General features: G+C 34.0%; 1 protein-coding gene and 1 long non-coding RNA gene across 3 annotated transcripts in view; one reads left to right on the forward strand and one right to left on the reverse strand.

The window, feature by feature from the left end:
* LOC127872055 (uncharacterized) overlaps window positions 1–15,185 on the reverse strand; it is a 207,360-nt gene that overhangs the window by 105,415 nt on the left and 86,760 nt on the right. The gene's annotated exons all lie outside the window — the stretch shown is intronic.
* Window positions 9,551–14,709, forward strand: LOC127871973 (uncharacterized). 2 transcript variants are annotated; one of them, XM_052415305.1, is made up of 7 exons: window positions 9,551–9,678; window positions 9,933–9,992; window positions 10,609–10,722; window positions 10,899–11,012; window positions 11,574–11,646; window positions 12,455–12,609; window positions 13,995–14,709. In XM_052415305.1, exons 1-7 carry the CDS (start codon window positions 9,672–9,674, stop codon window positions 14,177–14,179), a joined length of 708 nt encoding a protein of 235 aa, XP_052271265.1. In that variant the 5' UTR covers window positions 9,551–9,671; the 3' UTR covers window positions 14,180–14,709. The 2 variants fall into 2 exon arrangements, with proteins under 2 accessions (XP_052271265.1, XP_052271256.1); XM_052415296.1 differs by having other exon boundaries at window positions 11,544–11,646; window positions 13,995–14,675.

The raw sequence follows: 15,185 nt of genomic DNA on the forward strand, positions 1-15,185 counted from the left end.
GCTACCAGTAAATTTTGTGACAGGTATGCGCTACTTTATTTACCTAGGGTATTGCACTCTTTACAGACGTATCGCGTTCGTATATTAAATTCACAAATCTTTATATCATTATAGTTTAGGAATTATTCTATCGACATATGACCCTGCTCGCTCTTAAATACGCGCGTTGGTCTAAAAATGTGTGTATACTTTTATGAAAAGGGCAGACTTTTATATATATGCATTCATAATACCAGAACATTTATCGGTATACCTCAAAATTCAGGTCTTTGCTCCTAATCGAACTAATCAAATAATTCTTATGCAACATCGCATCTTCTGTCCATAGCGTAATTTGCTTCGATGGCACAGGGATAAATTCTCTAACTCATGAGGACGCTAAGGTTATCACAACCTAGGGTTCGGTATGCCCGAACGCTGATCAGTCAGCCGTGCTCATAAAATATAATTGTAACCCTAAAACAATTATATTAGAAATTTAATGCGTACATATCGTTATATTTTAACTGCGCTATATGCGTCAGATCGCATTAAATTCTTACTTAAAATTACTCAAGACCTTCAATATTACCGATATCCTATATATATTTGCAATCAACACAATGACGTATATACATATTTACATAATATTTTTTAAGTGTCTGCCCTATTCATATTCGCACTCAACATTATTTCTTTTATAATGTGTTTACCCTCCTAATTTCTTTATTTTATTAATGCATAAAACCACATACAATTAGTCAAGTATACTGGTTTTTTGTGTATGTCTCTAAATTCCCATTTATGTGCAGGTTTCTATTTCATATCTTATATAAATGACGTCAACATCGGATACTCTCTAATTTTTATTCCTACCATATAAGTTCCTTTAATATAATATCAAAATATTAAACTGCCTTCAAAAATACTTAATTATAAAAATGTATACGCCTCATATATCCGTATTCCTATAATGTCATATTAATGAAACATTCTTCAAATATTCTCATTTCTTCATACAATCTAATTTCATGAAAACTTGCAAAAATATCAACAATTTAAAAAAATACCATCAATTACCAATGTATTTATATTATGCAAAAACTGTGTCCGTACATAATTATATATTCTAATAATACAAAAAAATAGAAAATTCTTTAAATACCTTCAGTCATAATTGTGCGCATCTAATTTCAGTATTTCTATAACTCATAAAATTATGTAAATTTCAAATACTTTCTTATTCATTTATTTTACTCAATTTACCGATATTTTAGAAAAAAATACTGATCAATGAAAAACTGTATTGATTTTGATACTTGTATAATTTCTCCGTACATAATTTATTATTTCTTTAACACCTTACTACGTAAAATTCTTTATAACAATTCTTTAAAATTTCGTTGTCATGACGCCTTTTACTTTTTCTTACTTGATAAAATTTGAAATAAACCCCTGTTTGCCATAATTTATGAAAACACTGACCGTTTTTTTCATCTGTGTTCTTTTCCGTTGGCCCGTGAAAGAAGTGGCACTTCAGGTTGATCCTGGTCACGGCACCATTTAACGTCCTGTGTCACGTAATCGTTCATAGTTCATGGACGACACATAGTTACTAACAATGTTCATTACTCTTAAATTACCGGTATGTAGCCTATCATTCGATATCTCGTCATGCGCGAATTGCCAAGATGACGAGTTTTGCATTAACTCCCAATTTCTCGTGCCGCGCATGGGACAAGTCGGTCCCTCTCTATTTATGTTAATTTCTCTGCATAATACAGGATAAAATATTCAACAACACCATGTATCAGTTTCTAGTCCAATTAAATGGCTAACATACTTAATATTTTTGGTTATACAAATACAGTCTGATAGCTACATGATCGTATCTTTCTATTTAACGTCCTGTGTCACGTAATCGTTCATAGTTCATGGACGACACATAGTTACTAACAATGTTCATTACTCTTAAATTACCGGTATGTAGCCTATCATTCGATATCTCGTCATGCGCGAATTGCCAAGATGACGAGTTTTGCATTAACTCCCATTTTCTCGTGCCGCGCATGGGGCAAGTCGGTCCCTCTCTATTTATGTTAATTTCTCTGCATAATACAGGATAAAATATTCAACAACACCATGTATCAGTTTCTAGTCCAATTTAATGTCTAACATACTTAATATTTTTCGGTTATACAAATACAGTCTGATAGCTACATGATCGTATCTTTCTCGATCCGTACACCTCCAAGTCTAAACGCTAACTGCCCTATTCCCCTCTAACATTTGCCCCATGAAACTCTGTTATGAATCCCATTGGTCAGTGTTCTATGTGTGTTTATTTCTAATTGGATGAATTACAACCTGGAGAAGTCACTATTCAAGTATGCACCCGCTAATCAGCATTGTGATACCAATAAATAATGCAAATACAGCCCAAGGCTTGTGTTAACAGCATCGTAACCCCTTTGTTGTTAAACATACACCAGATCCAAATATTTAATCTTTTTCATATACTTGTCAATATTTCGTACATAAAGAAAACCCAACTATTTCACCCAATTTCTCATCATTATTTGACAGTCCGCAAAGGGCCCTTAAAGGTACATACCCACTCGTCGTGGATATATCGCATACTACGCTTAATAGGAGGTATCATCGTGCCCCTGACGCCGACCCTAATTAAAAACCAGCGCCGAAACTAGGTCAGCCCGCCACGAAGCCGACGTGAAATATGCTTTCAATAGGTCGCTGCCAGTGCTAAAAAGACTAAATAGGATCCCAGCAAACATATGACGTTAAATAGACGTTGAAAAGACGTTGTACCATGACGTTGAATGACCGTTGAATTTTGGTTGTAAATGAAAGTTTTTTTAGACGTCATTTTATGACGTTGATTCAACGCCATGTTACAACCAACTTCAACCATTTTTCGACCAAAATCCAACCATTCTACAACCACTTTGCAACCAAACTTCAACCTCTTTGCACCCAAAATTCAACCACTTTACAACGTTAAAATGTATGGTTCGCTTAACGTTCCCGACACGTTGCGGAATAACGTTATAATTTAACCTAAAACGAACCTAAATCTAATTTTCATATTGACGTTGAAAACCAACACATCTTTATTCTACACAAGTTTATTGCATGGATGTAATTTATACAAATACATATCATCGCATTGTTGTTCTTTTTTGTCTTGAATCCGGATCTATTCGGGTGTCTTCCCAGTTGTCCTGGAAGTACAAAAAATATCAAAATGACCGACTGTTCTTTTTTTTTTTAATAAAACGGAGAAAAAATGACAAGACATACATGTACCGCATGAATAACACCGAGAAAACACACATATATGCGTCATCTTGAACATACACATATATGAAACAGAATTTTCTAGCATACATGGTAGCTGAAATAATTCGCGTTCAGAATAAATCTGAGTCTGCCAAGAGTCTGCCAAAGCAAAAATCATCAAAAGACTCTATGGCGGCAATTTATATTGACTAGCATACATCGTAAAATAAGCAAGCGTTACAACATCTTTAACTTTAATAATGTATTTTATGACTGTATCAATTCATAACTAAATTTGAAATTAACCTACAAGATCAATATTTTAATCATGTCATGCCCAACAAACGTTTTATATAAACTACACTTTACATAATTATATATTTCAATTTTAGATTTTATTAAAATAAATAATTGAGTTTAAGATAAAATTTTGAATTGTATTTATTTTTCAATTAACGTTGAATTCGGATTATCGGTGTTCAAAATAACGGTGTTTAAGTGTACATATTTATTTTTCACGAAATAACATGTGTTTTCAAGAATGTCTTTAAACGACAAATTACTACCAAAAATGACTAAGTGAACGTAGTATATTCAAAAGTGGTACGAAGTCTCCATGGTACGAGTTTCCCCATAATTCCGAATTTGAATTTAAAGGAAGTGCATAGGCCCTAATGATATCAATTTTAATATCACAAACTGAAATAACAATAAAGACCCACCTCGCAAACTCTTGTTTATCGTCGATTGTAGGTTCCAACTTCTCTTATTATTTAACAAAAATGTGTACATTCAATAACAGCACAGTTTGAAAATCCAATTAGCCAGTAGGTCAGTGAACAAAGGAAACGACTGGCGCGCACGCGGGAGATCTTCTGGTTTCTTTTTTAGATAAGAAAATTGCGCTTGCAAACATTCGAAGATACACAAACGGGTCAAAATGCAAATCTACTTATAAGCGTATGTTGTAAAAAAAAACAACAACAAAAAAAAACCCGTCAAATTCTTTATGAAAACATATTTAATGTACATGTTTATATTGTGTGATTTTTACACCTTCTAATAACATTCTGCGAACTTAAGAAATGTACGTAACGTTACAATTTGGTTTCCCAATAATGTTCACAACACAAGTTACGAATATTGATATTTTGATTTTTGTTACAACGTTCTGAAAACGTTCTGGGAACGTTCTGTGTGATCATAACCTAAATAGAACTTAAGCGTAACGTTATTTGGACGTTACGTGCCAGTTAAGTAGACATTTCTTCAACATAGTTATTTTATGACCAAAAAACAGCGTCGTATAGACGTCTTTTCCCGACGTTGTTTAAACGTCGCCATTCTAACGTTGAATCAGCGTTGTATTTTGGTTGCCGACGTCGCAACCGAAATTCAAACAATTTTCGACGTCTATTCAACGTCGGGTGTTTGCTGAGATGCATGATTCAACCTATGTACTAAACTTGCTAAATAGACGTACTTCACACACGTCGTAAACGTTTATAAATACGTGTTTAAAGTGGTTATATATTGTTTGGATATCTATTTATTAAGATAAATTTGTGTACGGTTATATCACCGTCCAAAAATATATTACTAGTTTCAAGATTTCAGTAGAATATCGATTTTTCAGCCATGTGCATCACCGTACAAATAATCATTTAATCAGTAAGTTATTAATAGTATTTGGTACAGATTATTCAGAATTAATCACGATTTCTTTTTCTTTGCGAAAATTGTAAACTTAACCGTTTCAGAATTAGCGTACCTTTACCTATCGGTATTTGATTTGCGCTGCATTCTGGATCAGGTGAAGGGTTATTACTTCTTACGGAGGATTCCGGAGATGCTGATGTATCAAGATTGACTCGCCCTGCGCTGTGGCTGCAAGTGTACCTCAGCATTGCCCCTGTGTAATTTTTTTCATGCTGGCGCGGTGACTTATTGACCTGAGCCCAATGGTCACAATAACGGCATACGAATAATGTGGCTTTGTCCGGATTGGAATGGTCAATCTGAAACAAGAAGTTTTCTGTTATTGTTTTAATTTATTCCTTTGCTACATTTGTTGTTAAACGTTTGCAAAACTTTTCGAGTGTGGTCATTCGCGTATTAAAAAGTTCGAGTTTGCAATTGTTGGCAATCGTTGCACAAATTTAAACCTCCTTTAATCTCAAAATCGACATTTTAACGCGATTGAAATAAACCTGGTATGCGTGTAATCAATCAATTGGAAATAGACATTTGATTAACAATTAAAGCATCAACATTTTAACAAAAAGTGTGGTTGTTTACATCGTCGAAAGGAAATTCGTCTTTGAAAGATCTCAGAAAGTATAGTTCCACGGGATACATACAATATAGAAATCGGAAATATCCCGGTAGAAAGTGGAAATACCCGTGCATATGGTGCAAAAGTCCCTTTTTAAAGTTGAAATAGTTCGATGTAGAAAGCATCGATAAATACCAATTTACCGGGGTACTCGATGTTTCTGTCAAAATATCAGTGGTCGTTCGCATTTGCGGTCAAGTGATATTTGTTGTCCCTTCACATTAAGGTAAAGTGTTCGAGAACCCGGTACCACGATCTCTGGTGTAGGGCAAACGTGGCCATTCGTGTTTGCAGAGCAGACTCCTAACATCAAATAGAGTAGATTTAGTGTATTAAAACAAGTCCGGCTCCAGAATGTTCCTTTTTGTTCGGTGGGGTTTAAAGGGATCTTTTCACGCTTTGGTAAATTGACAAAATTGAAAAAAGTTGTTTCAGATTCGCAAATTTTCGTTTTAGTTATGATATTTGTGAGGAAACAGTAATACTGAACATTTACCATGGTCTAATATAGCCATTATATGCATCTTTTGACGATTTTAAAACCTAAAAATTATAAAGCGTTGCAACGCGAAACGATTGAATAATTTGGAGAGTTCTGTTTTTGTCGTTAAATTTTGTGAAACTACGAAGATTTCTTATATAAGGTATAAAATACTTCATGTATATGTTCTCGGCGGAATAGCTCAGTAGGCTAAGGCGTTTTTACTTCAGGACTCTGGCAGGACTCCAGGGGTCACTGGTTCGAAACCTGGTCCGGGCAATGTTCTTTTCCTTTTTTTAATTTTATTCTTGATTTTTTACTGGAGCTTTTACGATCCAATGTTTACATTTATCGATATAAAGCATTTAATGAATAAGTTAAAACCTGCCAAAATCTGTGAAAAGGCCCCTTTAAATTCATTGAAACTTTCGACCCGTAAGGTTATTTCGTACGTCTGTTTTTTGCGTGCATGCATACATTAATTCATTTTGCACAGGAACTAAACAAATATTGTCATTCAAATTTTGTTTTAGCACTGCGTCATAATTTTCTGTCAGTTCTATCATCAACTACATTGACTATTTAAAAAAAGGCTTGAACTTCTTTATATAAATGTAAATTAATACGCGGGATATCATTATTTGAAAATTCTAATGTTAACAAAGATTCTTACCAGCTGAAACGGTCCCGAATTTAACTCGACTCCGGCCATAAAGAGGAGAATACCAATAAAGCCGAAAACGCCAACCACCCGAAGTGTGTCTAGGTCCAAAATAGACCCAGACCTTGCCGTAAAACACCCGATTCAAGCTCGGTACGTTCCGATGTCCACCATGATTATAGCATCGAAGTGTACAGTGCGACGCTTTGTTTAATATACGGATTTTCCCAATCATTTTGCTGAGCCATTTTGGCATCAATTAAAGTTATAAAATTGAAATAATTGTCTGCCTCAACATGAACCAATTGTACTTAAGGTAGCGCACCTCTTATGGGCACATATCCAAATATAATTTAATTAATTATTTTCCTAATCAGCATCATTTCACTGAACTATATGCAAATTTGTAGGTAGGCTTTCAATGCTTTAAAAAAAAATATACCGATTTTTTTCAAAACCACCCTCACGCTCGGCTTTTGTCCATTTTATTTTTACCCCTGGGGTATATAAAAGTTCAATAATTCATTCAAATATGGGCATGCAGTTGGTGTGTACAGATGCAGTAAAGGTGTTTTAAGTTTAAACAATATGAAATAAGTATTCTTTTACAGACATTTATTTTTTACAAATTTTTATCTATGGAATAGCGCTATGAAATGTAAGTGATTTCAGCCAAGTAAAAATTGGGTCGGTTAAAAACAAAGTGTCATAAAATTTAAAATAGTATCATTTAAGTTATAGTTTAAACTTAATTTTTATAGAAACACTATATACAGCAAAAATACCAAGAAATAGACAGATTGACCGTTTACTTGTTGAAATAAAAATAAAAATGCAACATGCATCATTCTTTTTTTCAGCAGTAAATTACCCACTTTAGCCATAACGTTGTTTTAATTTAAAAAATTGAAGGATGTGTATACAATTTTCAACATATTTAACAATAAACATAGCTTATTTGCTATATTAAATCAAATTACGTTAGAAAAGAAATAAAACGCGTCGCAAAAAGAATGCGATGACGGCAGGATTCGAACCTGCGCGGGAAAATCCCAAAAGATTTTAAGTATATTGCCTTAACCACTCGGCCATGGAAACTTCACATCAGTGCAATCTTAAATGAGATATGCTTAAGTAAACAGGTAAAAAGGCTAGTCGATCTTTAAAGAAATCGCGAAATCGTATTTTCAGATGATAATTGGATCAAATTCATTATTTATAGTGAAAATAATGTATTCTAAATGAATTAGGTAAACACATATCAAAATTCAAAGTTTGAAAAAAATAAAATGCATCTCTCGGAAATAACCGATCATTGAAGATCGGCATTGATCGTAAAATAAATCGCGGGAAATCATTAGAGGTGCGCTACCTTAATGATAATATTTGTTTGTGAATACTATAGTGCCTAATATTCATTAAATTGCCTCAATTTCTTATATAGATTTTATTCGTTGACATAAATTTTCCTTTTTTTCTTGTAATCTCACCATTGCTCTGCAAATTTTAGCCGAGGCAACTGCCTCGGCGTGCCTCAGCGTGGCTACGACGCTGATGACGTCACTAAATAGTGAACTTTGTACTAAGAAGGGCGGAGTATTGAAAAATATAGTTTACGTCCTAAAGCTTGAGGCAAATCAACCAGAATCGTGTAATTATAGAAATGATATTTTTCTATGATGGCCTGTTGTCGAATAACCCACAGTAAGGAGTATAGATTCGTGTTATCAAAGCACTCGTGCTCCACATTCGTGATTTAATTCCTACGCATCTATACTCCTTACTGTGGGTTATTCGACAACAAAACCTGATGGAAAAATATTATTTCTTTATCATTCTTTACAAAATCGTAACTGTTTCGTAACTAAATCGCGAGAATCTTTGCGGGCTCGCAACTCAATAGGGATGAACTCTTGAGAGTCTTGACAAAGTCGTAAATGATTCGTAGACAGATCACGTGATAACCGATTCCCCGATTGAGTCACGAATTACCTAAGATTCCATTACGACGCCCAAGAACGCACTACGACACTGTTACGAGGTTTTGGGTGATTTTGAGTTGCATACCTTGTTATATATATATATTTGATAGAGATTTTTTTTCATAAAATTTAATTTTTCGGTATAATATGATTATTTATCATTCAAAATGATGTTTTCACTAATTAATATCATAGCCACACGCTAACCACCTGTGTGTGGAACACGGTGTATAACACAAAATTATGGTTTTATGCACCATCTTAATACACATATTAAATATTACTCCCCATCTTAATACAAATATTAAATATTGTTAAGTATAATTGTGCTTTTTAATATAGAATATATACACCCATAAAAATCATATAACTATAATTATAACGCGACCTACGCTCCAGGAGTGAAATAACGTAATGCTCAATTTTGTTTATTACATGGGTGTTATTACACTAGTTTTTTAACTGTGAAATGACGTCATTATTCCAGCAAATTTCTTCAGTTAAACTCTTTTACAATGTAATAAAAAGGTGAAAAGAGCATAAAATAAAGAGATAATGTGTTGGTCATGTTATAAATAGAATCTTAGATTCGTGGTCATTTTGTATTGAATTTATTAAACTCGTCATCAAAATAAAGATAAAAACTCGGCAAGCCTCGTTTTATCTTTATTTAGATGACTCGTTTAATAAATTCCATACAAAACGACCACTCATGCAAGATCCTTTATTTAGTGAAAAAAATACAATTATCAAATAACGTCAATTTGTTATACGATAACGACGTCATTGGCGTTGTTTGTTTTTGATGACGTTTTACTATGACGTATAAAACGTCAAACGTCGTTAGCGACCATCTGAGGATATTGATCCGTTGAAGATTGTACTAACGGAGTATATTTAAAATCATCAGAGAATGAGATAAATTGAGATAAAATGACAGGTATAAAGTTTTTAATATTTATGTTGCCTTAACTAGTGTAAGCGTCTCATAAAATCCAGCCATAATCTTGACAGTGTAATTTCTTTTGAAAAGTACCTACCAGAGAAAACAATTTTTATATTAGTGATTTAGTGTAACAAAACGAGTTTCAGGATTTAAACATGAATACACAATTTTAGCAAATTTGATTATTCTATACGTCAATGTCATGGTCGTCATTTCTGTTTCATCATTATTGTATCGCTGATTTTTAGTCTCGACTAGCGGCAAGCTTCCAAAGCTGATTGCTGGTCCCCTGGTCAACAGTCCGATAGGTGAGTAATAATCGTGAACCGTCTATTTACGTTGAAAAATTATTCACCACACACGATTTTCTTTTAAAATAAACTTTATTCAGCGTACAATATTTAATTGGACCGAAAGTATTTATTAAAGTAGATCTAACATTACTACTCAAACTCAATGAAAATTTCGTACAATATTTCGTAAAAAAAGCTAAGCAATTAAAAAGCATTGTTCCTTATGGCAATTGCCGAAATTTCAACGCCGGATTGGTCTGGTAAGATAGATGTTTGTGGATACAAAACGCTCGTTTTTATTCTGGTTTTAACATGGTTCCATTTTAGTGTGCGTGTGTCGTATGAATAGATATATTCGCAGGAAGTTAATTAACATGGAATTAAGTGTGACCACAAATAAATAAAATGAGCATGAGCGTTAAAATTGTGGCCATTGCTATAAGGAACACTGATTGTTAAGGTGTTAACTTTATTTTACGAAATACTTTACGAAATTTTCGTTGATTTTGAGCGTTATAGAGACTTTAATTTTAGAAAGGGCCAATCAGGATATGTCCAGTGATGGCTTTTACGCGTTTTCGGCTTTCAACAGATATGATATTATGATGTTCGTTTTTGCTGATTATTATAGATGGCGGAACTGAATCAGACGTTGTAGAGAAAAAGATCAATAAGAACACCAAGGGAAACAAAAAGAAGGACAAGTCTGTAAAACGACTGAAATGCGATGAGGATATTATGAAAGGTAAACATTATTAAAATGTTCGTTATAAATGACATGTTTACACATGTTGTGATGTTTGGTTTATAATTTATGGTTGAATGATGACGACGACGACGACAACGTCGATGAAGACGATAATTTTGATTGTGATGATTTCAACGGCTATTATATTATCATATGTTGTATTGATCTTATAGATGGTGGAATTGAATCAGACGCGGTAGAAAAAAGGACCACGAAAAACACCAAGGGCATCAAAAAAACGGCGAAGTCTTCAAAACGACTGAAATTCGATGAGGATATTATAAAAGGTAAAAATAAATAAATCAAATATTTGTGATAATGACTTAATAATATTTACAATTAATTTGGGTTTACAGCTTCGAACATGATGGTGATGGTGGTGGTGGTGATGATGGTGATGATGATGAGGAGGAGGTGGATGATGATGATGATGATGATGATGATGATGATGATGATGATGATGATGATGATGATGATGATGATGATGATGATGATGATGATGATGATGATGATTATGACGACGATGATGATGATGACAATGGTGATGACGATGGTGACGATGTTGATGATGATGGTGGTGGTGGTGGTGGTGGTGATGATGATGATGATGATGATGATGATGATGATGATGATATTATATTATTATTATTACTATTATTATTATTATCATCATTATTATAACTATTATTTTAATTTGAATTATTATTATCGTTATTATATGAGGAGGAGTAGGAGTAGAGTAAAATCATGCAAATTGATATGGTTGTTTGGATGTTCTTTATATGGTTAGCCTTCAAAAAAGGATTTTATACGCGCAGATAAAATTCATGCCAGGGACGCATTAAAAGATTCAGTTACTCTCAAGTCGGATATGGAGAGATTAGAAGAGGCTAAAATGATCAAAATGGAGGCGCATTTTCGGTGAGTAAAATGGAAACGATACACGTTAATTTTAACGTTCATGTGCGTTCAGTCGTATAACCTGTTTCGATGTTGCCGTCGATGTTGTTGTCGATACTTTAGATACATTTTAAATATATATACACTAAACAAAGTTATTGGCAGCAGTAGTTCGTGCATGCGGTACTTAACTTGTTGATTGGCTTTAAAGTAAACCGTAAAACACATATAACAACATACATTTATGTTACAATTGTTGATCACTTAAAGTAACATTACTATTCAAAATCAACGAAAATTTCGTACCATTGTTCGTAAAATAAACTTAACCAATTAAAAATCAGTGTTCCTTATGGCAATTGCCGAAATTTCAACGTCAGATGTGGTCTGATAAAATAGATGTTTAGAGATACAAAATGCTCGTTTTTATTGTTGTTTTGCATATCTATTCATACGACACATGAACACTAAAATGGTGTTCGTGTGTCGTATGAATAGATATATTCGCGGGAATTAATTGTGGCCACAAATAAATAAAAACGAGCATTTTGTATCTACAAAAATCTATGTAATCATACCACATCTAGCGTTGAAATTTTGGCTATTGCTATAAGGAACACTGATTGTTAAGGTGTTAACTTTATTTTACGAAATACTTAACGAAATTTTCGTTGATTTTGAGCGTTATAGTGACTTTAATTAAAAAGATCTAAACGTTTCAATTGTAATTGCAGAATACCAATACTATATAAGTTACATAAACGTCGGCAGTATATAAATTACATAAACGTCGTCTACACTTAATTAATAACTGCCAAAAACATTGCAGGGGCAAGCAGAACGAAAGTTGTGCTGCAAGCACGCGTAAGAGTTACGCGCCGTGGAGTCGAGATTCGAGTGCCGAGTGCCTGCAGAGACGACGCCTGGTTGCCGCCCGCTCCCGAGAGAGGCTTCTGAACCTCCGGCCGGCAAAGGACACCACGAGTACGTATACGAGTATTCTGGGCTTAATGCAAGTGCGTTAAGTGTCGCCCCTGATAAGCCAGTGCTCGCTATTCACAGTTGAATATATCCGCACATACTGGATTTTTTGTTTACAACATACTTCCTTTAAAAGGAAGCATTCCATATAATCGGAAAGTGTCGTTCCTGATAATCCTGTGCGGACTACACGTGCTTATCTGGAACGACACTTTAAGCACATGTATTAAGCTTAGTTTTGGCAGATCGATGCGCAACTAATTTGCACGATGGTGAAACTGTCATAATTTAATCAGTGTTAAGTGTACTGTTTAGTTTTGTTTCTTATTTTAATTTTATGATTACGTTTAAATTATTATGCGATTTTAGTTCTTGATTAGTTTATCTTTTATGTTAGCTAAAGAAACTTCAGCGTACAGTTTATATAGTATCGACATACCTGTACCCTATATAAAGTCGCGCCTGTCAAAAATCATAAAAAGCGACATTTAAAGTTATGGTAGCCAGAACTACTTTTATGTGTACTTTAATGTACTGTTCAGTTCAAATAATGATCTTCGGAGTTTCATTACTGACTATGTTACAAATTGAATATTCTACCGCTTGAAATGTAATAATAATATGTTGTTAGTTTCTGTCAATCATCAATTTAAACTGTTCAGTGCCTACATTCTTATCAAAGCAAATTTCTTTAATGTGTAGATTGCCGTAGATCGCGGATTTATAAAACAGGCGCTCCGACACGAAAATCTGTGACGACACTTTCTGTCTTAACTAGATTTTTGCTAAAAATAGACTTCCTTAAACGAAAAAAAACACACAAGAAAAACGGAAAGTGTCTACCCTGATAAGCTTGGGCGGGCTGCAAGAGCTAATCAGGGACGACACTTAACGCACATGGAGTAAGCCCAGTTTACACAGAACGAGGTTCAAATTGAGATGGCTTATACACTTTTTTGTGTGTTTACTCATCTTTTGTATTCCGATCCTCATATTTGGAGCATATAACATATATCCTTAAAATGTATTCGATTTTTTTCAAATTTTAAATGTACATTTTCAATAAATAATTCCATGTCATTAAGCTATAATTTTACATTGTTCTCCGTAAAAAACCAATCAATGGTCTAAGAAAGATTCAGTTGCTTTTTTCCTCCAATTACTTCCAAACGTATTTTATTATCAAAACAAAATGTTGCTGTATCTTTAATTTACTATATTTACAATATGTATGTACAGATCTAACATGAAGTAACATGCCTCACCATTAACCAGTTATATATTTCTTTTTATTGTTTTATATGTAGAATAATGGGCATTATGCCTTTTTCCTGAATAAAGCATATATCTCATGTCTTTGATCAATGATCACTATCTCTACCGTACAGACACTTTCCTGTGCCCAGAGATTGTCGACACAATCCGGGCGGAACTTGGCAACTATCAGAGACTGAGGGACGCTCTTGGATATCAGCAGGAAACGAGGCAAGTGAACAGTACACAAAGACAAAGGCGGAGATTTGATGTTTCCAGCAGTTTCCTTTTTATAGTCTGTAATATATGGCAAAAATAGCTGAAAACTTATCAGTAAGGTTTCGGTCGCTTGAGAATTCTGGAGACGATCCTGGATGTTCGAGTGTCCGGTGTAAAGCACCTGGCGCTTTGTGGACTGTTCATCGGTGTAGCGAACATGTGTTATTCTAATATTATAGGAGGTTTTGGGGATTCCGATAATGACGTCACGTGTGCGCATGCTCAAATTTTGGCCGTCAAAACTGCGGCCATTCTGCTATTGTTTGCATTGATGAAGCGCATCGTGATAAGGTTACAGACATATTCGCGACCCTTATGAAGAACAAAAAATACTCAGAAATTGAAATTCTTTCAGATTAAATTGAATCCAATGAACGAACACAAAAAGGACGAAAACAAACAACAAATTGATTGATTTTATGTAATCAACATATAGAAACTGATTTGAACCTATTTGTCTGCAAAAACTTACCTTGTTACAGATTAACTAAATCCTCTTGATAAATGTTAATCTTTTTTATTTAATTGTTCACAACAATTTTGACACTCTTTGTTTCAGCATTTTAACCCAGTGTTTAATTGCCCCTTTCTTTATCACAAACCAATTATCTCGATATGATCGGATACTGTCCAGACAATTACTAAGAAAACAGTGTGTCATAAACCCAGGGACCTATACTTGTATGACTCTGTATGGGGCCTCTGCATAAATCACATGTGTCTGGTCATAAAACACAATTTATGATACCTATGGCAAGCGAAATGCACATTAATTCCTTAAACCACGGTTTAACAGTTAACTATATAGTTAAGTTACTTTGAACCCGGGTTCAAAGTGCCGTTTGCACATTAAATCCTTAAACCCGAGTTCAAGATTTTGAACCGCAGTTCAAAGTGTGTCTAAAAATAGATACAAATCTGTTATCTGAGACAACCAATTAGCGGAGCTTAAACCACAATTAGCTATATATAGAAGGTAAATGCCGCGATTTCATTGGTCCTCTCTTAACTATAGAGTTAAGAGACTTTAAACTGCGGTTCAAAGT

This window comes from Dreissena polymorpha, chromosome 1, assembly GCF_020536995.1.
Source record: "Dreissena polymorpha isolate Duluth1 chromosome 1, UMN_Dpol_1.0, whole genome shotgun sequence".
In the NCBI taxonomy this organism is placed as follows: Eukaryota; Metazoa; Mollusca; class Bivalvia; order Myida; family Dreissenidae; genus Dreissena; species Dreissena polymorpha.

Bases quoted from the DNA above. Each gene is read 5' to 3' on its own strand.
- LOC127871973 (XM_052415296.1), top strand. The intron at 9,993-10,608 runs GTGAGTAATAAT...TGATTATTATAG, and splicing joins CCTGGTCAACAGTCCGATAG to ATGGCGGAACTGAATCAGAC. The intron at 11,647-12,454 runs GTGAGTAAAATG...AAAACATTGCAG, and splicing joins AAAATGGAGGCGCATTTTCG to GGGCAAGCAGAACGAAAGTT.